At 48.2% G+C, this 27,019-nt stretch overlaps 4 protein-coding genes across 9 annotated transcripts in view; 1 reads left to right on the forward strand and 3 right to left on the reverse strand.

The window, feature by feature from the left end:
• The window catches only part of ppp1r13bb (protein phosphatase 1, regulatory subunit 13Bb), a 65,514-nt gene extending 60,482 nt beyond the window's left edge, over positions 1 to 5,032 (reverse strand). The window contains exons 1-2 of one of the 2 annotated variants that reach the window (XM_088647800.1): positions 4,933 to 5,032; positions 3,761 to 4,071 (exon numbers count right to left, since the gene is read on the reverse strand). In XM_088647800.1, coding sequence (XP_088503926.1) covers positions 3,761 to 3,769 — 9 coding nt within the window. In that variant the 5' untranslated portion in view covers positions 3,770 to 4,071; positions 4,933 to 5,032. Of the gene's footprint in view, positions 1 to 3,760; positions 4,072 to 4,228 lie in introns of both variants that reach the window. The other variant, XM_088647799.1, reaches the window with a different exon arrangement.
• A 2,700-nt stretch (positions 5,033 to 7,732) lies between these two features.
• Positions 7,733 to 10,233, reverse strand: atp5mj (ATP synthase membrane subunit j). 2 transcript variants are annotated; one of them, XM_088647843.1, is made up of 4 exons: positions 10,104 to 10,233; positions 8,658 to 8,781; positions 8,443 to 8,463; positions 7,733 to 8,100 (listed from the first exon to the last, which is right to left on the reverse strand). In XM_088647843.1, the coding sequence occupies exons 2-4, from the start codon at positions 8,779 to 8,781 to the stop codon at positions 8,081 to 8,083; spliced, it is 165 nt and encodes a 54-aa protein (XP_088503969.1). In that variant the 5' UTR covers positions 10,104 to 10,233; the 3' UTR covers positions 7,733 to 8,080. The 2 variants fall into 2 exon arrangements, with proteins under 2 accessions (XP_088503969.1, XP_088503970.1); XM_088647844.1 differs by having other exon boundaries at positions 8,658 to 8,862; positions 10,104 to 10,197.
• Positions 10,234 to 12,348: 2,115 nt separating this feature from the next.
• The window catches only part of tdrd9 (tudor domain containing 9), a 44,698-nt gene continuing 30,027 nt past the window's right edge, over positions 12,349 to 27,019 (forward strand). For 2 of the 4 annotated variants that reach the window (XM_088647795.1, XM_088647796.1), the window contains exons 1-4: positions 12,349 to 12,636; positions 24,584 to 24,666; positions 25,577 to 25,647; positions 26,770 to 26,991. In XM_088647795.1, the coding sequence (XP_088503921.1) occupies positions 12,509 to 12,636; positions 24,584 to 24,666; positions 25,577 to 25,647; positions 26,770 to 26,991 (504 nt within the window). In that variant the 5' untranslated portion in view covers positions 12,349 to 12,508. The remainder of the gene's footprint in view (positions 12,637 to 24,583; positions 24,667 to 25,576; positions 25,648 to 26,769; positions 26,992 to 27,019) is intronic. The other 2 variants (XM_088647794.1, XM_088647793.1) reach the window with 2 other exon arrangements.
• rd3l (RD3 like) lies at positions 14,835 to 22,151 on the reverse strand. Its single transcript, XM_088647840.1, has 3 exons — positions 21,802 to 22,151; positions 19,681 to 19,995; positions 14,835 to 17,778 (listed from the first exon to the last, which is right to left on the reverse strand). Exons 2-3 carry the CDS (start codon positions 19,986 to 19,988, stop codon positions 17,439 to 17,441), a joined length of 648 nt encoding a protein of 215 aa, XP_088503966.1. The 5' UTR covers positions 19,989 to 19,995; positions 21,802 to 22,151; the 3' UTR covers positions 14,835 to 17,438.

Raw genomic sequence — 27,019 nt, forward strand, 5'->3', positions numbered from 1 at the left:
GGGCTGGGGAAACTAGTGACCCAGAGCTCAAGCTTGACCTGCCCCTGTGTCCCAGGTCGCTCACCCTGACAGGAGGTTAATCATTGTTAACCTTCAGCCCCCCCGCCGCTCTGTCCCTGGTCCTCCCTCTGCCTCTGGAAGAGGCTCTCCTGTCTTCCACGGCAGGGCATTTCAGAAGAGTCACACGTTATTAGTTCAGCCACGGAGGATGACTCACCGCAATGATCCCGCAGGAAAATAATCGATGGGCTATTGGCTCGAAACCACTTTTCACTGCGCATGGCCCCCATACGAGCCAAACACCGGTCGCAAGAATCGGCACATCAGCTTCGAGAAAACTTAGAGTGGGATGCCATTGCAAAGCCCAGGTGTGCAAAGTTGATAGAGACTTATTCACAACAACTTATTAATTGCTGTAATAATTGCAAAGGTGCTCCCACAAAGTATTAGTTGGGGTTGTGTGCACACTTATGCAACCAGGGTGTTGTAGGTTTTTTAATTTCAATTATTTTTCCTAATAGTTATTTCTTTGTTTTTTCTCTTGATTTTGGTTGGTTGCAACATCACATTAAAGATGGAAAATGTCTGACGTGATTTATCTTGATTTCTGGCTTTACATCACAAAAACCTGCTTTTTCCCCCAATAAGGCTGGGTAGTCGTTTTATATCCACTGTAGGAAGCAAATCTTTTGACTTTGTTTAGGTTTTAAACACGACATGCAACTCAGGACTGGCACCAGGAATGAAAGGAAACTGTGTTTCTTTCTGCATGCAAAATCTACTACAAAATCTACCGCTTTTACTTACACACAAAAGGCACAGGACTACATCACAATCGGCTCTGAGCCACTTGATCAGCACGATTAAAACTAGGAACAATGAAAGCATTTCTCACCATACAGAAACGATCTTATGGTCCTGTGACTTTGTCCTTGAACCTGTTGAATTTCCAGGAAAAGCTACAAAGGAAATTGTTTGCCATCTCTTCATTATTTATTTGACATTGTAAATGGCAGAGTCACACTGTGTCGCCACTGCAAGAACTACAGTCTCGCAGAGAACACACATGCACGACCACTATATACTTAGTAGGTTTTCCAGGAAGACTAACTTCCTGGTAAGCCTAAAGAAGACAGAATAAGAAATACTGTCAGCTTCGCCAGCCAATACTTTCTTAATTAAATACATCAGTCTGACGGGAATCCGTACTCACTGAGATACTGACACACAGGAGACACACGGACCAGCCCGCCCCAGGAGAGAGTGCTTAAGTCAAGGGCTTTCAACGTAAGCAAGGACCTACGTCCAGCTCGGCTCAGACTGGAAAACCTGATCATCTAATCGAGTTCCATTGCAAGGGGCCGAGGTGCCAACAGATCAAGACCTTGCAAGCCTCCCGATCAACAGGACAGCCAGGGCAGAGAGCAGCCTAACCATCAGGATGATGTTTTGGTCTTGTATCTCCTCTCCCATGGGTTATCCATCACGGCACCGTGCTGTACGTCCCTCCCAGACACAAGGAAGGGGGGGGGAGTCTGGCGCGGAGATGTGGGATATAACTGGGGTCACCCGCAAGGCCCAGATCAACCGGTCAAATTGAGCCAGGGCAGGTCTTTCACTTTCCCACTAAATAAAAACACAGAATCTGAACAACTGTTCGCTCAATAGAAGATGAAGCTTAACTATCTGACATTTAATCACTAGGCACTATTAAAATAGAAATTTGAAGAAGGCTCCACGGCCGAAACGTTGCGTTTTCTTTCTTCTCTTTTCAGCATGGAATAAACCTATCACTTGTTCCTTAAGATAGAAATATTGCATGTTGAATATTTTTTTTATTTGCACTACTTCTTTAATTTAGTTGCTCTTAGCTTGTGGTCACCCCTAATGGAAATTTGACAGCTGCCCTCTGTCAAGTCATACAAAATCTTCCTGACTGGCACAGATCTGCAAGGTGTCGGTAATGAGGATCAGTGGTTGTGGCTATTTGATCTGTGAGGGACAACAAGAAAGTAAACCATCAATGATTTACTCGGTTTACATCTTTTAGGTGGTGGAGGTGACATATCAGGCCTGTCCAGTCACAGAGCGTTGGGTTGGTCTGGGGACAGTTCACCACCCTAGAGAAAAGCATCGATTTACACAGCTTCGGAAGAACAGGACAGCTGGACAAGAGCTCCTACAAACCGTACAGCAAAGCGAGCAAATCAAAGATCAAACGTGCCTGATTAGGACCATTGACAGATGGTCTGGCACCCCGGTGCAAATGCTAGATCACTCATTTCTAAATGAGGTTTTGTTTTTTAAAGTAAAAACCTTAAAAGCAGCTTTAAACGGGTTTCCTCCTATCCGCAAAACACAGTAAGTCTGTGACCTACAGTACCACTAGCTATGAGTGAAGACAAACTTGGACAGAATTTCAAAAACTCTACAAATTGCATGGCACTCGGAAGAGTCTGTGTTGTTTTTGTTAGCAATGAGCAGTATCTTCAATACGAATTTGTATAACGGCAGCAGTTAACATTTAGAAAGTGGGAGGGAGGGGACAAGACAAGTTAGAACTTTCCACCCCCGCCCAACACTTAAAAGAAAAAAAAAACACGTAACTCCCCACCGGCGAGAGGCCAGGGACTTGAAAGGAAGCCGCCGGCCGCTGCGGCCGGTTCCACTTCCTGCCGGCCCGTCTCGAGCCGCCGCCGCCGCAGCCCGCCGCGCGCCCGCTAAGCGGTCGGGGCTCGCACCGCCCGTTCAAACCGCCGCTGCTGCTCCACACACACAAAACAACACAACACAACACCCGCAATCCGTTTCTGTGGGTCGGGCACCGGGTCCATCACACCCTCGCTGCCGGTGGCGTTGAAAATGTTTGATTAGGAGTGGGATGGGATGGGAAGTGTACAGTTACGTGGTTACACCTTCTGCGCTGGGCCGTAGTGTCAGGACGGGGCTCCCTTTTCGACACAGGGACACCTCGTTGGCGCTGGCCATTTTCACACTATTCACAAGAGACAGCTCACCCGGAGATCCTCGGGGTCTTGTCATTAAGGCACACTCTCGCACAGCTACTGTTAAACACCATCAACCCACCCAGGACACAGGTAAAGAAAGCCCAGAGTTAAAAAACCAGTGTGCTCCCTCTCTCGCTTCAGGCAGCGAAGGACAGTTAGCCAAAGCAAATCTGACTGAATGCAAAACAACCAGTTTCCCTGTACTGTTGTTTTTTTTTTCCCCCTATAGCTCAGGCAGACTGTCTGAAGTAAACATTTTTTCCCCTCAGTGCGTTTTTGTAAACACGCTATAAAAATATGACGGCCTTTTAAGTGGCGGTATTTAGGCTACGGTATCACAGTGCCACCCAATGAAGGATTTTTTAATTTTCAGGAAAAAAAATACATTTGGGAAGGAGTCACTTTCCAAATACAAGTTTTAATCCGTGCCAGCCACAAGCTCATCCACATTACTCCGTGCGTTTCAGATCATTTTACCTGGACATTCACTTCTGCCATACCTTCAAAAAAAAAAAAAACATGGAACAAAAACAGTTTCTTCCAAGCGAAAATGAATTGTTTTTACAGGGATGAACAAATACACATAGGCAAAACAAGGCAGCCACATGCACATTCAAAAATATTTCTTCAGCCAAGAAAATGAAGCCCGAACGCTGTCAGGCGAAGGTTTTCTCCACTTCATATCAATAAACGAGTGACTATAGACAGTATATCTCAGTTAATCACCACTGAATACATTTTATATCACTCACCGGCATCATGTTTGCTCGCCAATTCAGAGGAAATATGACATCAAGGAAGAGGGGGGGAAAAAAACACCCGAATCGGAGAGTGCCGGGGCTCCGTCTTTTCCTCTCCCCTTTCACAACCTGTCCGAGGTGATGGGAAAGAGGGCTCCCAGTGACAACGGCATACGGGGCCTGCTTCAGGCTCGGCTAGGACCGGGCGATGTTTCCAGCCGCCGCCGCCGGCTCGGCTCCTCCGGTCGCGCAGCTAGGCCGGAGCGGCTCACGGGTTACCCGCACAGGTAGCTGGGAGAGCCGGGGCTCTGCATTTGCGCTGGCTGTCCGGATTAATGAAGAGGAGGAGGGAGAGTGGGTGTGAGGAGGGAAAAAAAAAAGCAAGCTTGTAAATCCAAAGGGAGGCTTCGTCTTTACACACACACACAATTTTTTTTCAAAAAAAAAATCCGTAAAGGAAAAGAGCGTGATGAGTCTTACGGTTAAATCCGCTTTTCCGAGCGAATTCACCCTCCAGATGAGGCTAATCTGTGACCTCGTGTGAGATTTTACAATCAGGGCAAGAGGGAGGAGAGAAGAGAGTTGTTCTGCGGGGAGAGAGAAAAAAAAATGACACCGGCTAGCTTGGCGCTCAAGGGCTCCACTAAACCGGGGGGCAGCAGCCCTGTCTCGTTACCTCCGTTTTCCGTTTCCAACCCCCCTGGTCTTGTCTTTTCTCCTGTCTCTCTCTCTCACACACTGTACTGCCACCAGCCCGCACTGTGCTGTGCTGTACTGTACTGTGCGGTGGCACCACACCACCGCGCACTCACTACCCGTCTCTCTCGTCCTCTCCGCCGAGATTTACGGCAATTCCCTCCTGCAGTCAACGACTACTCGTCCAAAAAAAAAAAAAGAAAAGGAAAAAAAAATCTCTGGCAGAACAGGGAAAAAAAAAAGGAGCAGAGCGCCGAAGTCCCTGAGCATGTCAGCCGGCTGTAGTATTGAGCAGCGGCTTCTGTGTGTGTACAGTCGAGAGAGACCCTAGTGTCTCAATTGCATGCTGCCGCCGGGTCCGTAGCAGAGGAAATGTGGCTGTTGCACCTTATTATGGAATTACCGTAACGGCAGACGAGATACTGTATATTGGCTGGCGACGAACCGCGGTTTTCTTGCAGAAACGGAGTGGTGTTTTTTATTTTTACCCCCTTATTTTTCCGCTGCTCAGCCGCAGGACCAGGTACACCGGCGAACAAGGAAGCGGCGCCGTCCTCATCTCCTGTGGTCGGTCCTGTGCGTGACGTCAGGCGTCGACGCGGAATGCCTGGAATGTGATTTTTTTTTTTATTTCCAGGGCGGCCAAATAAAAAAAAAAAAGAAAATGCACCCTCTTCGATTATTCGCGGCAGATGTGAGAAAACCGATTGGCCCTATTTAAAATAATGTCACTGGGTGGAAGCAGGCGCGTTCCTCTGAAGAGTCAGCAGCCCACGGTGCGAATTCTGGTCGGACATATTGCTGTTCCTCGAGAGAGGTACCTGCTGTGTATTTAAAAAACAAACAAACATGGGCTCTCGTCCTCACTGGCATTCACGAATCACAGTGCCAATCACAAGGGCATATTTGTTCCTTTTGTGCACTTCCTAAAAGGACCGATTGTCCAAAACGTGTTCACGTGAATTTTAATCAGATGCAAATATCGATGGGGCATTTGTGAAAAAAACAAACAAACCCTTTATTACTAGGACGACCCTTTTACCAAAACCAACTATTTATACCCATGTATACACACGGATATTTCACTGAAGCAGAGCGCATTAGCTTGCTGGAAGATAAAAGCAGTGCCCACCACAAGATTTGAACCCACAATCGTCCACAACAATTTTAAGGGTGCATTGCTACATGCATCTTCAGCATACAGAGGATTAAGCTACTGGTTGCAATTCCCAATTTTCTGTGCTAAGTGTTCCAGATGTGACAAATTTCACTGTAGTCTCATCCCAGTCTGTGATTTAGGTTCTGATCCTATCATACTGTGCTGTGAGTAAAATATGCAAATTGGAGGTCACACAATGTCACCAATATAACTTTCCTGCTGCCACCAAATTACCTGTTTGACCATATCTGCTTTTTAATTGGTCATCTTGCAGAAACACCTGTAGATTAGAATCTCGAGCTGCTCAGTTCCTCAATGAATTATTTTTTAAAATACTGTATATTAAAGCAAAGTAAGATCATGTGGTGCCAACTCATCATGTGATGCTTCAGTTCAGTACAGAAGGATAACACTGTGCTCATGTCATTGTAAAACAGTAAGAACAGCACCCAGTAAAACACTGCTGCCAGATGACTTAAGTAAACTCTGGACAGATATAGAGCCCAGACATGTTAATGTGCATCATTGATAAGACATAATATAGCTGTAACAAAATGCCATGATGAAATGAGGCAGATACACCTCACAGTCTTACGCGATAGCTTAGCTTTGAGCTTGATACAGGCTCAGATGCAGACACCCTGGTAGAAGACCAGTAGACCACTTAAGTGAAGTTGGAAAACCGAGCCCATCAGTTCCCGGTTAAATAAAGCAAGGATCACTGCATATTAATGACACCGTCATTTAGATCATATGATTTTTTAATATGGGTTATTCATGTATCATCATTTCTCTCCAACCATCTATCTTGTCATTTTTCTCATGCATAGAAAAGTACTGCACCTAAGAGCCCCCTGCCTGTTAACATGAAAACCACCAGCAGGTGTCACTATGCTACCCCATTTTTTCTGACGGGTCCCATTGTGAAGCAGTTCTCACTATAAGAACCTCCAAAGTTCCACACAATTAGAATTATACAGTAGAATTAGATACTATAAATTACATACTAAAAGCTAACTTTCAGGCCGACCGATGCTCTGTAAAAGGCTGCCAGAGCAGATCCCTGTGCAAGACTGAACTTACACACGGCTGGTTTCCGTTTCTACAGACTCTATGGACATGCTCTCAGAGCCCCTGGGGTACTTCAGGCTCAAGTTTTGCGATCTTTGAAATTACAGACAATATGACATTCTGGGGGGAAAAAAAGGCCAGATCGAACTGACGTGTGTAACTCAAAGATTGAATACATAATGGAAGTCTCCCATGATAAATAAGGGGGAAAAAAAAACAATGTTTTAAGAAGCACCAGATAACCTGAGATTTCACAAAAGTCCTGCCAGGTGGTGTGAAAAAAGTACTAACCCTGTGCTCCCAGTCAAGATTTTTTAGTGATATACACTTAAAACCACACATTTGCAAGAGGCAATCACAACAACCCCGTAAGAAGTTACTAAAGCCCAAAAGCAAATAATATAAGGAACCATGCAAGGTTGCACAGTGTTCAATTTCATCCATCAGTATTAAACCAGGAACGAGAGGATTCCTTTAATTTCTACTTCTTTAGCTTTCTTTCTCCTAAAACCTCTTTTAGGGAAAAGAAACGGACATCCCCACTAAGCCAATAACAAACTAAGAGCGCTCATCATAGTACATTTGTTTTCCAAATTTTCAAATAATCCCACATAAACACACACACGAGCATATATTTTATTAGAGACACATGACTACCACAGCCCCAGATCAGTCCAAAACCCCAGGTTTGTACGGTAACCTTAAAGTAACCAATGATAAAACTTAATTTAAGGGCCCAGAATTAATTATTGAAGATCCAAAGGCTGGCACACACATTTGTTTCACTACAAGATTATTCTTATAGTTCAGGTGGGTAGCTGCGTCAGCATGCGTAGTCTGCAAAGGAACAAGTAATAGGTTTATTCCATGCTGAAAAAAAGAAGAAAGAACACAACGTTTCGGCCGTGGAGCCTTCTTCAGGCTACAGCATGGAATAAACCTATTACTTGTTCCTTCGCAAGATTATTCTTATGCTACTAAAAGAGGAGTGATATCCACCATCCTATCAATGCTGTTGCCTCAAATGTAAGATCAGCTTATATCAAGAGAATGGAAAATCTCATACTTCTTCATTTTATTCAAGTTCTCATGTTTTGCAACAAAATCGCCGATGGGACACATGGATGAGAAATTAAAATTACTTCAGGGACACTATGAAGTGTTTAAAGGTCAGTAAACCCAATGCTCCAAGAGACGATTCAGTTTTATGTTTGCATACAACAACGTAACTATAACTAGGGTGACGTTTGATGTTCATTTTCAGTATACTGAATGTCTTTCAGCTGTTCCCAACAGTTTGTTTTTATTCAATCCAAAGACTGACAAACAGTCACAGAGTATAAAGAACATATTTATGTATTCAGAGGGAGAATGGGGACATGCGCAGCTCAGAAGAGTTTTGAAAATCAGTGCTGTCCTGAGGATTCTGGAAAGGAATAAAAACTGAGTTAGCAAAGTAAAAGCTCATGTTGTTCATTTAATGACACCTCCACAAAATACCCTACAGCAAAATGTCTAACAATTTCATTGAATACTATAGCCTATATCTATATCACCGTGATTATATAGATTTTCAAGCATTAATATTATTTAATATTAGTATTAATAACTCATATCGGCAAATGGAGAAGAATGGTCCGGATATTCAATAACCCTTTAAAAAATGCAGCACTGGCAACTGCTGTAATATAAATATTATATAAATTAAAAAGCACCAAATGAGGTTTCTGCACCGCTGCAAAACAAAGGATCTATAAAAAATACTCACTGTCCTTTACGGCTTTCTTTCCTGTAGAAATAGAAAAAAAAAAACAATTCAGCCAGAACACAGCACAACATTTTCAAGAGCACAAAAGCAATCAAGCTGTAGGGCATGCAACAATTTTAAAAGTTAAAAGTAAAGCTTTAAGCAGAAGTTAAAGTGAAAGTTAGACGTTGCCCAGATCTAGTCTCTCCATCCCAGGCCCCGAGATGAGAACTTACCCCCGTAGGACACTTTGTAGTAGAGATAGGACATGATCCCTATGCCCACCCACATCTCCTGGTAGGCCTGAGTGTAGTACGGCCTCATCTTCGACCACCAGGCTACAAACGCACGACCTGCCATCTGGGATTGCAGAAGGAAGAAGCTGCTTTCAGCGGAGTCCTTGCAGTCCCATTTACAAAGACACCGACGCCAAACCTTAAACTGGCAGAAGCACGAGGAAGGAAATTGGCTCGCAGCTCGGGCACCCTAGGGGGGTCAGGATCAGCGCTCCTCGTGTGGAGTCTGTATACTCCCCTATATCTCCAGGTGCTCCTGTTTCCTTACACAGTGCAAAGACGTACTCTCCGAGTCAACCGATCTCCGAGTTGCAGGCGTGCTCGGAAACGGACCTGGGAGTGTCCTGTCCAGGCTCCTACCTGCCACACTGGGCTCTGGCCTGCAACAGTATCTGGTCACGCGACCTGTGACTGCTCTTTCCCTAGCCTCGCTTTTCAAGTTCAACACTTTATCGCTTTATGGGCCTATGAACAATTTATATAAGGATTCTGGAATATTTTTAATATTTATACTAAAATGAATTTTAAACAATTTTACATTGGAATACCTTGATGTTTCCTTTTGCTGTACACAGTACACCGGCTTCTTGATTACACTGATTCAGATGACATCTGTTAATTGTTTTCACAGTCTGACTGCACATTCGGGTGTTTCTAATCTTATTATTCACTTATATTAGTGAAATAATGGCCCGCTTACTTAGTGCAAGGTTTGACAACCTGGTCAGACTGCAATATATTGTACAATGAAAGCCGTTTAGAATCCCTTAATATTCGAAATTAACGGGAAGGGCTTTATTAGTCGTTGAAAAGGCACGCGTTGGTCCCTTGTTAAAAGATTTCTTTACTAATTATAAATATCTTTCTTATATGTACTCACCCCCCCAACATACAAATACACAAAGCACTGCGAGCAACATCATTTCTTCAACTATAAGAAACGACGGTCTAATGGCAGATAACTTTCTAAACGTTTTAAATTCTTAAAACAACGGCAGCAAAATTGAACAGTAAAATCCCTAATCCAGGAAGACCGTCACTGAAGCGCCTCATAATTTGGGTGATTTCTGGACATCTTTAATCCATACTTTGGCTATAACCTCAACCACAGTGTATAATTATTAGGTCGAAAGCCTATCGTACATTTAATGTAACTAAAACACAGCAAGATAATTTATTAACTATCTTTGAAGGGCTGTGGGTCACACAAGTGAGAACATTTGTGTCAAGACAGTTGAACAACTAGGCCTGACATGCATATTGTAAGATATTAAAACATGAAAGGAAGAATATTAAAAAAAAACAACGCGGCTCATACCGCCTTAAGATCCTTAGTTTACAAAAACATATACATGTTTGAAACGCTAAATCGACGCTTTGACTCACCTTGTCTGTGGTCCGCTCCTTCTCTCGCACAGAAAGGAAGGTCACTAATGCCGGATCTGCCGCGGTGTGTTCTGGGAAGCGCACGGCCGAGTTCGCAATTCCGGACAGCGCCCTCTGCTGGAGGGAGAAAAGTACTGCGAGAGCCGCTTTCTCTACCAAGAACCAAGCACGTTTCCCCTATAGGGATGGACATACATTTTCTCATCTGCTATGGTATTTAGGTCAGGCCTATGATGGGAGACATCCAAAAAAAAAAAAAAAAAAAACAGAAACAGATTGCTCGTGCAGTTGATAAGCTCCGAGATCTAATAGACTTTTATGGTAGGAGGAACACTGTGCTTCAGAAGGCACCATTTCAGATGAGACATCCAACTGAGATCCATTCTGCTTGGTCATGAAAGAGCCTGTCTCTCACTGTTCAGGGCAATGGGTTAGTCAACCCTGGTGTCCTGGCGAGATTCCACCCTGGGACTGCACGATCGGACCTTTCTACAGATCCCCATCTTTATTTGGTTATTCATTTCTCCTATAGACCTGCTGCACAGTGGGGGCACAGGGCGACAGCCCCTGTGTCACCCACACAGGTGCTGTACTTCCCCGACACTGAGGACTGGAACAGCAGCTTGAATTCCTTTGGGATGAACATCACTCTGCAGCGGCCAGGAGCATCAATCACTTCATTCCTTATGAATACATTAGTAGCTGCCAAATATCGCCAGGACTCTTTGCTGTTACCGCCACACACTTACGACGTGGCGCGGCAAAACAAAACTGTTTCCACTTGCTCAAATTCTCCGGGGGTGATTTCAAAACAAAGACCCAGGTGGAGAGTAATGTCAGGGGGGCTGGTGCGTGTCTGTGCAGATGATAAGCGATGTGTTCTTGAAGTGGAAAATGCCCAGAGAGTTTCCCTTTCCCCAGACAGTCACTCGCTCTGTCAGCGGGACTTGTGGCCTAAGGAATGGGACAAGACGCGTAATTCCTGTGCAACCATAAACAAAACAACTCTCTTTCGGGACAGTGCTGACAACCTGCATGGATAATATCCCTTTTAATTCACACTCACAGAGCCACCCGTTACCAGAAAGCCGGCAATACCACCCACGTCAGCACGGGGCGAAATCGCGGACACCGCGCGCCCGCGCGGAAGCTGCAGCCGCAGGAGCCGTGGAGTGGGCGGCTCGCGGTGCCATTGGTCTCGCGTTTTAATAACGATCGGACACCGACAGGCGGCGTGTCCCCGTCACGGAAAGGGTGAGCGCATCTCGAGACAGGACCACACGCCGCGAAATGCAAGAGTGTTAAACCAACCTGGGGGCGTTTGCTGTGTTTTGGAGCAATGAGCAGGAATCTCTGTTACATTTGTGTGTTAACTCCATACATACAACCCTGATTTGGACAGATCTGCAAAATGTTATTGTTAAACATTCAAAGGTAAAATGTTAAATGGAAAGGTTTTGATATTATTTTATATTTTCTTAGATCTGATTTGAATAAAGGATCTGTTTTTATTATTAATCTGTTAATTATTTTGGGCTAAATACTCCATCCACAAAAGGAAATGGTTTAGGGCTGCTCCCTCTAATCATGCTTTTAAAGTTGAATTCCTTTTTTAATTTAAATTCTATCAGACACTTAAAGAATCAAAAGGCAGGACAGGACATACAATGGTAATATGTCAAAAGCATAACTTTTAGCTTTTACAGTTGTGAAGTCCTCTGGCAGTGAAGGGTCTATTCCACTATTTTAATATCCTGTCTCCTTTTTTTGTATTCCTGGTGTTGAAATACAAACTTATTTAAAAAAACAACAACTCTGGGCGTGTGCTGGAATTACATTCCGCACTGAGCGCGCAATGATGGGAAAACCGGATCCGAAACGAGGCCGTCGAGCACACCAGTCATCTGGTCTAGCGGCTCGCACGGTCTGATTGTGGCCAGAAATAGCAGCCAGCTGGCTAGAACTATACCAACACTAGGCGCACGGGAATCGGGCACCGATTCCCACCGCCGGACAAAGCGCAACGATTTAAAGCTTTCCACATACGTTCCTTCCCGGCTTCTGGTCCCTTGTTAAACCCTGTACCGCTTCCACGTTACATGTTTTATCCTAGACCTTTACCTTGCGGCTGGGCCTGTGGATTAAGTGTTAAGTGAGAGGATGGCGCACAGCGTGGTGCACCGATGCCGCCGGTCCGAACCAAGCGCCCCTGCTCGCTCGCGCACTCGCAGGGTTCGACCACGTGAGCGCGCGCGTGTGTCTATATATATCCGCCGCAGGGCGGGAGATCTAGTCGGAAGTGTCGGGGAGTGGGACGTACTCCTCGATATTCTGAGAAGTAGGTTGTTTTTCCCTCAACCCCCCCCTGCCCTGTATGAATATAGACTTCGGTATCAACAGCCGCCATGAACAACCCGGTAACCGCCGAGCAGCTCAGCAGGTGGTTCACGATCGGCTCCCGTTTTGCCAAAATCGCGATGAGGGAGGACGTCGGAGCCCCGGCGCAGAAGGGCGACGTGCCGCCGGACAGCAGGTGAACATATGAATCTCAATACAGGCTGCCGTATAATGCACGCAAATGTGTAGGAATAAACTGCGAGACGGGCTGTGACCGCCGGTCAAACACGGCATTGTACTCTGTATGAGCAAGTAGTCTGCCAAATACAATATTTTAACGGCTGTAATTGTTTTGTAAAAACATCAGTGTTTAGTTTGTCATTGTCATATATCCAACTGTGCATGCATTATTCTACCCATTTTGCAAGGACGGGGAATGAGATTCCTTCACGGAGTGATGATTCAGCAAACGATGACTCGAGTTCAATGGCGGCGGTAGGGGGGGACGGGACATTTGTTTGGTGAATCTTCAGACAGCATCGTTTCCTCCCGTTGACACAAAGGAAAATTTAAGAGATTGTGTCTCCGCGACTGTTTTTTCTTTTAATTATTCTTTTAATGGGACACGATTGTATCCGAACTCTAGCCCGCGTGGCGCCGGAAGCCGAGATTGAGCGTTAAATGGGCCTTGAAGAAGCAGAAAAGCTCCGGACAGGCCTTGAATACAGGGGTAAGGCTTCAGGGCGATGCGCGGGAGCGAACGTGAACAGATGACCCGACTCTTTAAATTCTCTGGATTAATCGATGCAGTTGAACGTGCAGTATTTGCGGAGCCGCGCGCTGGCGGGCGCTGCGCGGCCTCGAGAGCAAGGCGGCCTCGTGCGCGGTTGTACGATCACCTTTGTGGTTTTTTTTTGTGTAGTGAAAGTCACGTCGAAACGGGTGGGTTAATGCTTAAAAACAAGATGGTTGTTTGGGGGCCCCCTCTGTGACCTCGGAACTCAAACTAGTCCCGTCTGTTAGAGCACCTGATGGTGTGTCTGTCGGTCCCCGCTACTGCAGGGGACACTCGGGGCTGGAGAGGTCAGCCAGCCGATTGATGGAGCTGTCAGGTGACTCCGGCTGCAATGAAAACCAGCGGTGTCCCCCCCCCCCAGGACCTGGGCTGGGAGCCCCCTGGTGTAGAACAGAGCTTGCAGGGCCCTCCAGTCCACTCTACTCCGCTCCGTAGATTTGCTGCAGCCGCCCCATTCCTAATCAATACAGCAGCTAAGGAACAGATCTGTAACGGAGTGGATTGGAGCCCCGGTGGAGGCCATCTTGGGATGTACACTGGGCTCCGGTTATCCACGTCTCGATGGCAGCGGTTCGGATTTCCAGGAGTGCGGGATTAAAAAAAAAAAGCCCCAGCCCGACTCGCCTCCTGTCCTCCAGGTGCTCGCCGCAAATCAAATTTCGAACTGCAAATAAAAACGATCAATTCAAACGGGGAGATGGGTGGCACCTCGACAGGTCTGTGAGAGGCTGCTGGACTGAACGATGCTGCCCAGATCCATGCAGGATCTACCGTTTCCCTTGTGCCGACTTCTGATGTTCAGCCTCAGCGCTCCCTCTCCCTGGTCTTATCGTGTCTCTTAATGACCAGCTGTGAATCAGGTGTTTGATTGAGCTGTAGCTAATTGGCTCTGATGGGTCCCATTAGTTGCTGACGGGACCTTATCGCTGCGTGTGCAGTGCTGGCTACCACGAGTCACAGGAGGGGGTCCCCAGACAGGTCGGGGGGGGGAAACCTGTTGTTTGCAGGTCAGCCTGCTGTAGGCAGCTCGTTGGGCTTTGGCACCGTCTTTCCATCAGCCCCTGATGGAGCCCCGCCCACCTCCTTTTAATAATAACATCACTTTATTAACCCTTTACAATTTCTCGCATTAGAAATTCGTCTTTTCGCAGACCCCAGCTTGTTCTCCATGAGACACACAGACAGGGAGAGAAGCCTGGGGTCAGAGCGCAGGGTCTGCCATTGTACAGCGCCCCTGGAGCAGTTGGGGTTAAGGGCCTCGCTCAGGGGCCCAACGGAGTAGGATTCCTCTGCCGGCCGTGGGATTTGAACCGGCAACCTCCCAGCCACAGGCGCAGATCCTGAGACACAGAGCCACCGCTCTGCCCCTCCTGGACACGGAGGTGTCCCTGGAGTGTCCCTGGAGTCGGGGTGGTCCTGCCAGCTGCACTGCGAGGCAGTGACCTTGTCTTCAGCCGGTCTGAAGACTCTCGGCACCGAGCCGCTGATGTGCCGGACTGCCCTGAACTTGTTCACCGCCGTGACGCTTGCAGGATAATCCACTGTCCTGTACAAGAGCTGGAAAAACCATTATGGGGACAAGAATGAAATACAGGCCGTTTTGGTCCCTTCATACTTTATTTTTGCATTCGATTTGCATGTAAGTTACTCTGGTATCCCAGCATATAAGGTAGGGTCTCACACTTTCCTGGGGAGAGAGAGAGAAATATCTGCCTTTTATTCCATTCAGAGTCTGTTCCACAGTTAGTTTAATCATTTACTGCAGAAATAACTTTCAGGCTCCTGAGGTATTGTTTAGGATATTTCATGTAATTCGGTTCATGTTCTTAATGATCAACAACAAAAAAACAAAGTCCTGTAGAAGTCTAACAAGAGCTCAGTTAATTGTCCCAATCTCGGTTCAACGGAAAAGATATTTGACCCTCCAAGAACGAGCAACAGCTCAAAGGTGATCTTGTCACTTGAATGGTTTTACATTTTTTTAAGCTAATACTCATTTGTAAAGGCTATACTTAAAAATGCTGTAAAATTGCAGGAAAGTTATTCTAAAAGAACAGGAGCATTGCTGTAATACTATACACTGTTGCTTGTAGTAATGTCAGCTATAAATCTGTAGAACTACTGCATGTTACTCTGTAGTACATTTCTTAACATGATGCAACTATTGTATATTTCAACTGCCTTGCAAGAACAAAACACATTGTACTCCTACTTAATGCTTAATAATGTGAAATATCAGCAGCTGTCATGGACAAACATTTGGAGAGGGTTTGGAAATAATAACATGTAGTGAACCTTTACTGTTCCATAGCCTACTTCTAAAAAATAGCATTAATTAGCTGTTGCAGTAACTTAATCTATTAACTTCACTTTAATTGATGTTGAAATTTAATGTAAACAGACATTCTAGATCTGTGGAGGAATTTAAAGTCTTTGAAAAAGGTTGCGATAACTCTGGCCGATGCCCGCTTATTAACGTGGCCAGAGCTGTTATTGCAGACCTGGTGCAGAAAGGAGAAGACAAAAACGGAGCAGCATCTTCCGGTCTTGTATCGGGAGGTAAAGGAGGAGTCATTTTAGGAGTTGTTGGTAGGGACCTGGGTTCGAACGTTTCACTTCTTGGGTGGTAGTCTGCTTGTCACTCTAGCAGATGCATCCCTGTCCAACCAGGTTGGGTTGCATACAGTATGTTCTTGGATGGCAGTGTAGAATAAGCATTTTACAGGTCATAAGAACACAACACCATTAGATTAGGAAGGCTTCTACCAAGAGCCAACTAAAGGAGGCCATGTAGCCCTTCTTGCCTGTAGTTAGCTGGTCCAAGGATCTTGGCCTGGCTTCTTTCAAGAAATAGTAGGATATCTGCTCCAGCATTGTGGCTGGCCTAGCTTGTTTCACACTCCCACAACACTTTGTGTAAAGTGTCTCCTGCTCCTTTTTTTAAACGCTCTTCCCATTATTTGCTAGTTGTGTCCTCTGGTGTGTGCGACAATGTTCATCCTGTAGGTGCCATTGAGGGCAAGTATTTTGAGTACTTGAAACCATGTCCGTGGCTTTGTCTGTTCAAAACTAATGATTCAGTTTTTTCAGCCCGTCAGTGTAGGATATTCCCTTTATCCAACATCTTCTGTATAACGTAATGATAAATTGTAAAATTTCTAAAGTTGTACAAAACTGCTGATGAGGTCTTATTAGTGCATTGCACAGTTCGATAGTACTGTTTATTATATACCCAAATATGTATACTTTGTTTTTATTGCTCTCCCTAATTGTGAAGATGGAAAACATTTTTCATAAGATGGTTTGTTTCCCAGTTTGTACCTGTAGTTTGTCTGCGTTACCTGCATGTAATCCGCAGTACATTAAGCAACGTCTGCCAGGTGTTATCTTATCTGTTTTCTGTTTTCATTTGCCGTTTCTGCAGTGTTCTGGTCATCCTTCTGTTTCTTGATGGTCTGGAAACTTGCCTGGTTTAACGCCACCAGAATCTAGCATCATTCCTTGATCTGAATGAAGACGATCAGTGGTCCTAGTTCAGATCCGTTTGGTACTCTGCTCATTAGAGCACCCCAGTTTGAATAGTCACCCCCTAGTCTATATTCTGTTTTCTGTAGTTCAGTCTTTAATCCTGAATTTGAATTTCCTAGAACACCTTCCAATAAGAATTTGAGAATTCCTCCAAAATTAACTATTTGAAAAGCCTTTAGAACACATTCAAGAGAATCTGTGTGCTGGTTAATAGAAGAGTCCAGATCGGGGGTGAGTGCCCAAATTTGGGGTGATATAAAGAGTGGAGGGGTACCACCGGGACCACTCCCCCAAAGCTTTTTTTTTTTTAGTTGGGGAACTCTTCAGTCGGGGTTTTTAACTGTTTAATAAGGTGAGTGACGGGGTCTTGAGGCCGCTGTCTTCCGATTGGACGTTCGCTGGCCTGCAGGGCTCCAGGTAGTCCTGGAAGCTGCTGCTGTGGTCGACCTTGGGTCCAGGAAAATGGATGTTTGTTGGGAGATGGCAGGATGGTTTCTCAGGTACTTTTTCTGGGGGTGGTGCTCGGCCTTGTTGCAGAGGTACACCACCTTTTAGAGACCTACCTCAGCTGGGCTCTGCATTTCTGTAGGTTTCCTGGACTGATGGTTGGGGGGGGGGGGGAGATTTTTGCATCGGCTTGTCCCTGTGGGGCTGGAGTAGGCGGGGCGGGGCAGCTATAGCGTGGTGCTGTAGGCCTCGGGGCAGTTGTGGGGGGCAGGGTAGTAGAAGGGCAGGTCCCAGACCCTCTGGGCCAGGTAGGGGCAGGCCCCCCTCATGCTGCGGTCCACGTAGCTGGAGATGGTGGGGATCTCCTCCCTCAGCGCGTCGTCGCAGTCGGGCACAGTGGGCGTGACGAAGCTCTGCTTCATCTGGTACCGGCTGGTCCAGGCCTCCATCAGCCTGAGCTGCTGCTGCTCCTCCTCCTCGCGGCTGAGGAAGTCCTTCAGCACCTGCTTGAACACGTAGACCAGCTCCCAGGGCAGGACCTCGTTCCCGGCCAGGACCTCGCGGAACCTGGGGCAGAGCACAGCGCCGCGTCAGCCCCCGTGCGTCAGCCCCCGTGCGTCAGCCCCCCCGTGCGTCAGCCCCCGTGCGTCAGCCCCCCCGTGCGTCAGCCCCCCCGTGCGTCAGCCCCCGCGTGCGTCAGCCCCCCCGTGCGTCAGCCCCCGCGTGCGTCAGCCCCCGCGTGCGTCAGCCCCCGCGTGCGTCAGCCCCCGCGTGCGTCAGCCCCCGCGTGCGTGCGTGCGTGCGTGCGTGCGTGCGTGCGTGCGTGCGTGCGTGCGTGCGTGCGTGCGTGCGTGCGTGCGTGCGTGCGTGCGTCAGCCCCCGTGTGTGCGTAACTCATGCACGCCTTCTGCTCGGTTTGTGACCAGCCCCCTCCTCCCTGGGCATCAGTTCTTTTACGCAGCAGGAGAGCTCCGTGCGTGTGCACGCGCTCTTGAGAGCAAGAGCAATGGCGGCAAAACCAACCCCATTCTGACAGAAGCGATTACGGTATTGTAGATATGAATCGGAGTTTGCCTGCGCATTAAGAGCGGCGGGGAGCTGGGATGGACTGTCCTTGCTCTGCTGGGGCGTGTAGACGGAAAGGGAGAGGGGTTTGAATCTGGCTCTCGGCAGCTTTAGTCATGGGTGTGTGCTGAGGGAGCCAAGAGCTGTTGTGTAATCGGTCTTTGGAGGTTGTGTAATAATGTGGTGCAGAAGCTCTGGAGGGGAGAGGGATATTCACTTCAAGTTTCAGCACTGCGCTGGTGCATTGCTCTCGATTAATTTTGCGATCTGCATTTAAAGCCACAGACCAAAAACTCAGAGCTATGGGAGGGGAAAAAGAGATTTGCTCCTTTTCATAGCTGGGCTTCTCTCACGGTTACTCAAAGCGTCAGGAGACACTTAAATTGAATTTAACCAATGTAAGTAATGGGCACTGCGATGAACATTTAATAGCGGTTCGATGCACATCCCAGAACAAGCTGCGCCGGAAGCCTAGCATGAGGTGTTTTGAGAATGACGAGAGATCTGGCTGAGGTTCTGTATATACTTTTGCTTTGAATGCCCTTTGCTCCTTTCTCCCTCTGCGTGTTGGGCTGGTGTTTAATGCGGGTCGGTGTTGGTGTGCGAGGCGGTGGCTAACGATTTCTCTCAGGTCTGCAGAAGAAATAAAAGAGCGACCTACAACTCGGGCATCATGGGTAAGACGAATGGCTCAATGAGCCTGGTTCGGGTGCAGCTGTGTGTCCACTGTGGGCGTGCGAGAGCCCCTGGCTGGCCAGCTAGAGGCCGCGGTGCACTTTGGCTGAGCCGCCCCGACATTTCTGAGAGCCGCCGGGCACCGTACGCCCCGCTCGCCAGCGCACTGCTCTCCGCTCGGGGGCCCGAGGGGCTGGCGATGCCCTGTGCCTGCGCCTGCTGCTGCTGCAGCTGTTGGGCAGCGGTCAGGGGCCAGTTGTGGGCGTGTGGGCGCTGCTCTGGAAACGGCGCTGCATGCTTCACTTCATCACTTCACACCCAGACATTCCCCTGAGCTCGGGCACATTTTAAAAACTGAGCTTGGCGTTGGAGAATGACCTTCTTGCCGTAGTATTCTTCTGTTCTTTATATAACGTTTACATAACTCTTAGCCAGCGATGCCGGATCATGGGCATGGCCTGCAGCGTGGAGGGAGGGGATGGGTCAAGCAAGCAAAGAAAATAGAAGCTTCGTGCCCCAGCCAGACCCACTGGCGCATCTCTAGAAGCGAGGAAGTCTTGGTTTTGTGTTTCGCTTCCGTCAGGGAAGCAAATAAGACTCCGGCTACGCAGCCTTTTCGTCAAGCTGGGTTGCTGTTGCCTGCAGAAGCCCAGTATTCGAGTCTCGCTGGCCTGCCTTCACAAAGGCTGTGCTGAAACCTGGCCAGCGCCGGTGGGTCGTGGGGCTTACCTGGAGAGGACGGCGGCGATGTGCGCGGGCTGGATCTGCGCGCAGAGGTGCTCCAGCTGCCGGTGCTCGGAGGCGGGGATGAGGGAGCGCAGGCTGGGGTAGCTCGGCAGCCAGTGCCGGTCGCCCCCGCCGCCCTGGTGCGCCCGCCGGTGCTCCCTCTCCGCCCCGCGCGCCCGCCGCCCGCGCTCCTCCACGTGCCACAGCAGCTCCCGGATCAGCATCTGGCCGGGCACGCCCGCCCCTTGACCTCGGCCCCCCGCGCGCTCCCCCTCGACCCGAGACCACTTCATCCAGCCGAACAGGGGCATGGTGGGGCTGAGCGGCACGCACAGGAGGTTCAGGAATAAGGAGAATTAGTTCTTACTCTTAGGACCATGCAGTAACCTGCTGGCTCTCTTTATTACAGGTTCCTTTTCCTATATACAGTACATGCAGCACCAGGGTCAGGATTCGAAATGGCTTCTTTCAGTGGCCTGGCAGACCTGTGACAAGGGCCCTGCTGTGTTCTGGTTGCCCTTCTTTCCCCTTGACCTCCGTTACGTGGTCAGCGCCGCCAGTCAGATGTCGGTGTCCCGGCTCTCTTTAACGCCTGGCCAGATATTATTCTGACTTCTGCCCCACCCCCTCCTTCCTCACTCACTGCTTCATTTTCCTTTTTGGTTTATCAGAGTTTTTTTTGACTGCACTCAAAAGAGCTGATGTGAGGAGTTCCTTTAGAACATCTTTTGAGATCATATTAAAAAAAGGCACCAGTGTTTCTTTCCTCTCTGTGCTGCGGATATAACCGGCCGGTCAAGGCCAACGGTGCTGCTGTCAGGGTGCTCTGTGCAAGGGCTCTGCAGGGGCATTGCCGAGCAGCACGGGGCTGTAATTGGCTCCCACCTGGAATTGTTCTTTCATCTTTGGCTGTAGCACATGGCCTCCTCATCCAGCACAGCACAGCGGAGCCGGACAGGGGACTTGTACTGCGAGGTGGGGGGTGTGGGGTGATCGGTTTGATAGGTGCTGGGAGGTTTCAGCTCCGCCAGAGACTCGTTTGCAGAAATGATCCTCCTGGGTTAACACAGGCTCTGTGTCCGAGCTGGTGGCTCCTGCAGAAGCCGTGTTTGCAGGCAGGGATCATGCAGGCGGAGGAAGCTAACCACACCGACGCTGCGCGGATGCTCTGTCTGCCCTCTGCTTCTCGCTGGCCTGCGAGTTTCACTTCAGAACCAAAAGAGGGAGGAGATGTGTGGGGCACTGATTTGACTGTTCTCATTGTGCCGTGGCTGAGCGCAGCAGCACAGCTGCCTTTTCATTTCCAACTGTGTAACAGCAGACTAGTCGGGAGACGGGGACCAGAAAGCACCCCCTCCACCCCTCCGTGATAAGTCACAATCCAGATATTTTTTTTAAATTAAGTAATTCTTGCAGTGCACACTTCTCATGAAATATCATGGAAGGACACCATCCCAGGTTAGACGGGGAGGTGCAGAAGTACCCCAGTCCAACTTTCCAAAGCCCCTCCTGGGTCTAAGACATTACCAATGCTCAGAGAAGGTGATAAGTAGGTGGAAGATATCGAGGTGGCACATCTCCATAGAAGCCACAGACTGCTGGGTCTCCCCCAGGTTCCTACACAAGTTTTGTGGCTGTGGTTTACATATCGACTCGGTGCTGCTGAAAACCTAAGAAATTGGTGGAGGTGCCTTCATACTGATATTAGATGCAGGACAACATTAACAGAGCAGTTCTCAAGTAATTTATCACGAAAGCATTGGGCAATGAAGAGCATCATCGTACTTCTCAAGCAATAATAGCGTAATAAGTGGAAAAAATTAAAAATCAGGATAATTGTAGCAGAGCTAGATTGAAAGGAGACCTGCTAGCTTTGAAACCCGTGACTGAAAAAAGACATCATGCTATTTCTTTGTGCACTGTAGCTGGTTTTCTTTGTTCAGCAGAAGTGTGGATGGAGCAGCATGGATAGTGAATATCCATAAACTGAAAACTCTGTAGTTAAGCTTTTGCATCGAATGAAATTGTTAAACAAAACGCGAAAAACCAGGAATAAATCTAGGTAAAATAGTGCTATTCAAAATACAATTGCTGTGAGGCGGAATAGCAGAATCGGGTACTTACTTGCGTCCTGCCTGTGTGCCGAGACTCCGCAGACCCCGAGAGAGGCTGAGCCCACACTGCAGGCTTCTTAAGGAGCCGGTTCCCCCCTGCTCTTCCTCCGTATGTCTCTTGCAAACAATGTCATTTTGCCGCTGGTGTTCGTCATCAAAGCACTGACTAAAAGTGGAGGGCGGGGGGGGAAATAAAGTTGAGTGCACGAAGGCGTCTCGTTCCTTGGCGGTGTGTGGTATGTCCGCAAGGATTCCCTGCTCCTGTGACTCCTCCTGCCTCTCTCGTTTCAAAAAGGAGAAGAAAAAAAAAAAAAGACAAGAAAGTTGAGCCAGTGCGCTTCGCTGCTCTGAGCGCAGCAAGTCTGCTCCGGGCTGACAGATGTGGAGTCTGTCTCCTACTGCCGCCTGTCCCAGCACACAGCCCCGGGCCTGCCTCTGTGAGAGAGCACACACACACACACAGACACACACACACACACACACACACACACACACACAGGACACAATGAGGTCGCTGCAGCACAGACCTGAACCCCGCTCACAGGAGAGCAGCCGGGAAGCTCACACACAAGAGGCTGCAGAAGAGATTCAGAAAGGTCCGACTCGGCGCTGGGTTACAGCCTGGCAGACGGCTTCTGTTTTTAGTGTTTTAGTCATATTTACTTTCTCGCTCTTTTCAAGAAAGAGATTGTACGATGCTCATTGCTTTCTAGAGCAGATATCGGACATCTAGATGAGCCTGTAAAAGTAATTGACAAACCGGAAAACAACCCCCCTTTTTCCTTCTAGAAATGTTACAGAATGTTGTCCAAAGGTAATCTAAATGGACTCCTTTCCCTGTGAACTTCCATTGCTCCAAGAATATTGTTGGGAAGGCTTTGTTCACGTTCTGTAGCCGTAGTTCTCTTGGTCAGGCCTGCGGTACTGATGGGCCTACAGGAATACGGTCCGGCAGCACTGAGGTTGCAGAGCCACGTGTTTCACTTCTGAAACGTGACGCCTCCCTCTGATCGAATGTGAAGCCGCTTGTGTGCAGAAACGTCCCCTTGTCGGGAGCCATCGGACTGCATGGCCAGCTTTCTCCACGCACCAGGGAACGTGGGGATCTCATTGCTGTACCATTCCGAGAAAAGTCGCCGACAGTCCCACTGGGCTCGAACCCCAGAATCCCAGTGCCTCCTGCCTGTTTGCCGCGTCGCGTTTTTCCATGCCCTCTTGTTGGAGACGCCCAGCCCCCCCCCCCCATCAGAACGGTCCACATCGGCTCCTCTCCCTCCTCCTGCGTGCTGGTGCAGGCTTTCTGTCCGGGAGGTTCAGGGTCTCTCCAGCCCAGCCTGTATTCCTCACAAGGGGATGAGAGCAGAGTGACCCACTCCAGGCAGGCAAGGTGGTTTACTGTATTACATTACACCTCCAGGTGTGTGGGTTTAAAATTGCCCAACAGGAGGCAACTAAGTCCACCACGTGTGGTCTTTTCCTTTATCTGTTCAGAAAAGGATGCGCTGTGACACTGTTCTTCTGGCAAAGTCGGGATTTATACATACTGTTGTGAAATTGTGCTGTAGTTGGGCCCACAGACGGCAGACTCGTTTTAATTAAACCTGGGTGACAAAACGGTGTTCTGCTTTGAAAAGAGATCATTGCGGTGGAACAAGAAGGGAGGAATTGTATTTACAATTAAAAGGAAAACGTTGGGATGCTGCTATTTTTGCGGGGGCTAAGATTAAATCCCTTGGGGTCTCACTGAGGGCTGGAAGATCTTTGCTTTTTTTATTGTCCCGTGGTGGCTGTGTGTGCAGTAAACGAAGCCGGTGTTTGAAGACCGTGTATCCTGGACTCGAGCGGAAGTGTGGGCAGACCTGTGGCAGGGAAGGAGAGCTGCGCCAGCAGTCGGGGTGTCGGGGGGTCAGGGCAGGGAGCCAGACAGCCCCTCCTCAGGAGGCTGCGTCGCGCCTGTGTGTGTGGGGAAGCAGAGTCAGTAATAAGAGAGTTTGCTCGGGAGTGAGCTTAGTTGGAAATGACAGATGCCCTTTTGCAAGTAGAGGCAGCCCTGTCACAGTGGTTCTTGCTCCTGGCCACGTTGACCCTGCCGACGACTTTATTTCCTTGTTTCTGTAGACGTGCTCGGCTTGTCCTGGAGATTGATCCTCGTCCTTTTAAATGAAATTCGTTAGAGCAGACCTGATTTTTTTTTTTTTCCCCGTTTTAGATGCTAGTGTTTCCGCTGCCTGCCGTCTCCAGCTGAAGAATGTGTTGTTATTTTTTCTTAAAATACACCAGCATAGAGTGGGGCACATCTGAGTTACTGCACCTGAGTAACACCTCGTGTGGAGTGAATCGGTCCCTGTCCCTCAGCAGGCAGGCACGTGAGGTGTCGGTGTTTTACCATTCAGGCTATGTGATTTTGAAGTTCAGCTGCACTTGAATAATCTCTGCCATTATCTTCCGATTTGAAGGATTTTAGGACACTTTTGTAATGAGGCTTTTTTTTGCCTTGAGTGTCTTTCTTCCCTGTGTTGTTCTGTGGAATGTAAACCTCCAATCTTTGGTTTTTATCCTAAAGCACTGGCTAGCGGACAAGGTCACCCAGTCCTCCGCAGCACCGCCAGCCTTGCTCACTGGAGCCTTCGCCCTGTCCCGCACCGAGAGTGTGGAAGCGAGCTGGAGAATTGACCAGTGACCGCTCGCTGATTTCGCCAGATGTCCCCTTTAATATACGCTGTCAACCAAATTCTTGCTCTGCTGCATCTTCCTTAATTAATAGGATCCTACATCTACTGTTCATTTCTCAGCAGCGAGCAGGAGCAGGGTCCCAGGGAGAGCCCACGAGGGGGGGACGTCAGGATAAAGAAGGAACAGCTGACTGCTTTAGCTGGTGAGTGACGCCAGAAAAGCAAACGACTCCTGTTGAATAGCAGTGTTCATCCATGTGGGGTTTTGCAATTGGCATTTCTTGAAACACTTGTTGACTCAAGCAAAGAGTTGTATCTTTCATCTTGCCTGCATGTTATTCCGAACTTCATGACGTCAATTGGAATATGAGCTTGAATTCTACACCACTGGGTGATGGATTGCGATTAGCTGGAGTGCCCCACCCCTACAAAGGGTCTTGTTCTACAAAAGGCACTTCCCACGCACACACATGCTTCCTGCTTTATACTGTAGCAGTGACGGGCAATTTATACTAAAGCCAGAGCTATTACTGACATCTATGAAGCACTTCATTTATATAGACTACTTTAACAGCTGTCTGCTGTTGGATAGATGGCTGTGATGATGCAGAACTTTACCAGTACTAACTCATTTTTACTCGACTGCCATCCCACAGTGCTACGTGAATAAGATAAGATCACTTTTTTTTTTAGCCATATACAATTTCTTGTATTAGGAATTCCTCTAATCGCAGACCCCAGCTTGCTCTCCGTGAGACGCACAGACAGGGAGAGAAGTTGGGGGTCAGAGCGCAGGGTCAGCCATTATACAGAGCCCCTGGAGCAGTTGGGGTGAAGGGCCTTGCTCAGGGGCCCAACGGAGTAGGATTCCTCTGCCAGCTGTGGGATTTGAACCGGCAACCTCCCAGCCACAGGCAAAGATCCTGAGCCACAGAGCCACCACTCCGCCCTGTTACAGTTTTGTGCTTTGGAAGACTAATACAGGGATGTTCCATCTTTTGAGTGTCAATCCACGTGACTTCTCATCGTCTGTTTCTGTGTCCCTGAGTTAGTTCGTAATATGAGAGTAAGAATTTAAGTTGTTCTTTATCCCTCTTTTAATTTTTATTTCAGACTCTCTTCCCCCCCCGGTCCTGGCCCCTTATAAATACCCTGAGCTGCCCATCACAAAAAACAAAGAGGAGGTGAGTGATCAGAACGCAGAAACGACTTTGTTTGCAACTGTTCAATATCCTGTAAAGCTGAAGAAGAGAGTCTTTATGCTTGCATTAGTCATGACAAAATGCCAAGACCTTTTAAGATTTAAAAAAGGCCCCGGGAGAGCAGAAACATTCATCTGTGAAAGTCCTTAGGTATATAATCCACTTTATTTTTACTTGTGCATTGCTGAGCACAGACATTAGCAGTGAGGTCTAATTGCACAGAATCCTTGCATCAAAGATACGCTTTTACATCTTCTTCATCTCTGTTGTTTGTGTCCCAATGAACGTGTTTCTTTCCATTAGCATCATGCAGCAATTGCATGGTGTTTTAAAAGTAGATAAGAGGTTTTATTTTGGTAGACGGCTAGCCAGTCAGTGACAATTTTGCATGTGAGCTTTGACAAACACCAGTGCCTTTCTTCGAGCATTGAGAACACTTCCTGGGTCCTTGTTAAGAAAAGAGCCGACCTGTGGAGAAAACTGATGGTCTGACCTTGGTGCTGGCCAGTGTTTTGAGCACAAGAGTGGTTGCAAGCATTAACATGCAGCTAGAAACCATGGTAACCACTGATGTTTATTTTAATCCCATAAGAGTACAGTAGAGATACAGACTGAATCAACATTTTCCACGTAAGGCAGAGCTCTGTATCATTGCACACTCCTAGGTCAGAAGATACCACGAAGGAGAGTTACAGTAATACAAGATAAGAAAAGATCACTTTATTAGCCATATACAATTTCTTGCATTTGTCTTTTCGCATACCCCAGCTTGATCTCCATGAGACGCACAGGTGGGGAGAGAGAAGCTTGGAGTCAGAGCACAGGGGCAGCCATTTATACAGCGCCCCTGGAGCAGCTGGGGCTCAAGGGAGTCCAAATTCCTCTGTCGGGTGCGGGATTTGAACCGGGAACCTTCTAGCCACAGGCGCAGATCCTTAGCCACAGAGCCACCGCTCCGCATACTTCATACATTGGTGTCTAACTGGCCTTTTTGTTACCTGACTGCCGCCGGATATGTGAACTGTCTGCCTGTGAAGAGCCGAGGCACGTGCCCGGGTTTTCGCTGCGAGTACAGTGCCCCCCCTGTGTCTCGCCGTGTGGCAGCTCATCTCCCTGATCGAGAACAACTCCGTGGTCATCATCCGCGGCGCCACGGGGAGTGGCAAGACCACGCAGCTGCCCCAGTTCATCCTGGATTACTACTACGAGCAGAACGTGCCCTGCCGCCTGGTGGTCACCCAGCCCCGCAAGATCGGCGCCACCAGCATCGCCCGCTGGGTGGCCCGCGAGCGCAAGTGCATCCTGGGCAGCATGGTGGGGTATCAGGTAGGAGCAGCGCCGCCCCGGACTGAGG

Source organism: Lepisosteus platostomus, chromosome 10 (genome assembly GCF_059453375.1).
Source record: "Lepisosteus platostomus isolate fLepPlt1 chromosome 10, fLepPlt1.hap1, whole genome shotgun sequence".
Lineage (NCBI taxonomy): Eukaryota > Metazoa > Chordata > Actinopteri > Semionotiformes > Lepisosteidae > Lepisosteus > Lepisosteus platostomus.

Bases quoted from the DNA above. Each gene is read 5' to 3' on its own strand.
- atp5mj (XM_088647843.1), bottom strand. From the start codon at position 8,781: ATGGCAGGTCGTGCGTTTGTAGCCTGGTGGTCGAAGATGAGGCCGTAC. The intron at 8,464-8,657 runs GTAAGTTCTCAT...CTATTTCTACAG, and splicing joins CTACAAAGTGTCCTACGGGG to GAAAGAAAGCCGTAAAGGAC. The intron at 8,101-8,442 runs GTGAGTATTTTT...ATTCCTTTCCAG, and splicing joins AAAGAAAGCCGTAAAGGACA to AATCCTCAGGACAGCACTGA.
- rd3l (XM_088647840.1), bottom strand. From the start codon at position 19,988: ATGCCCCTGTTCGGCTGGATGAAGTGGTCTCGGGTCGAGGGGGAGCGC. The intron at 17,779-19,680 runs GTAAGCCCCACG...GCTCTGCCCCAG, and splicing joins ATCGCCGCCGTCCTCTCCAG to GTTCCGCGAGGTCCTGGCCG.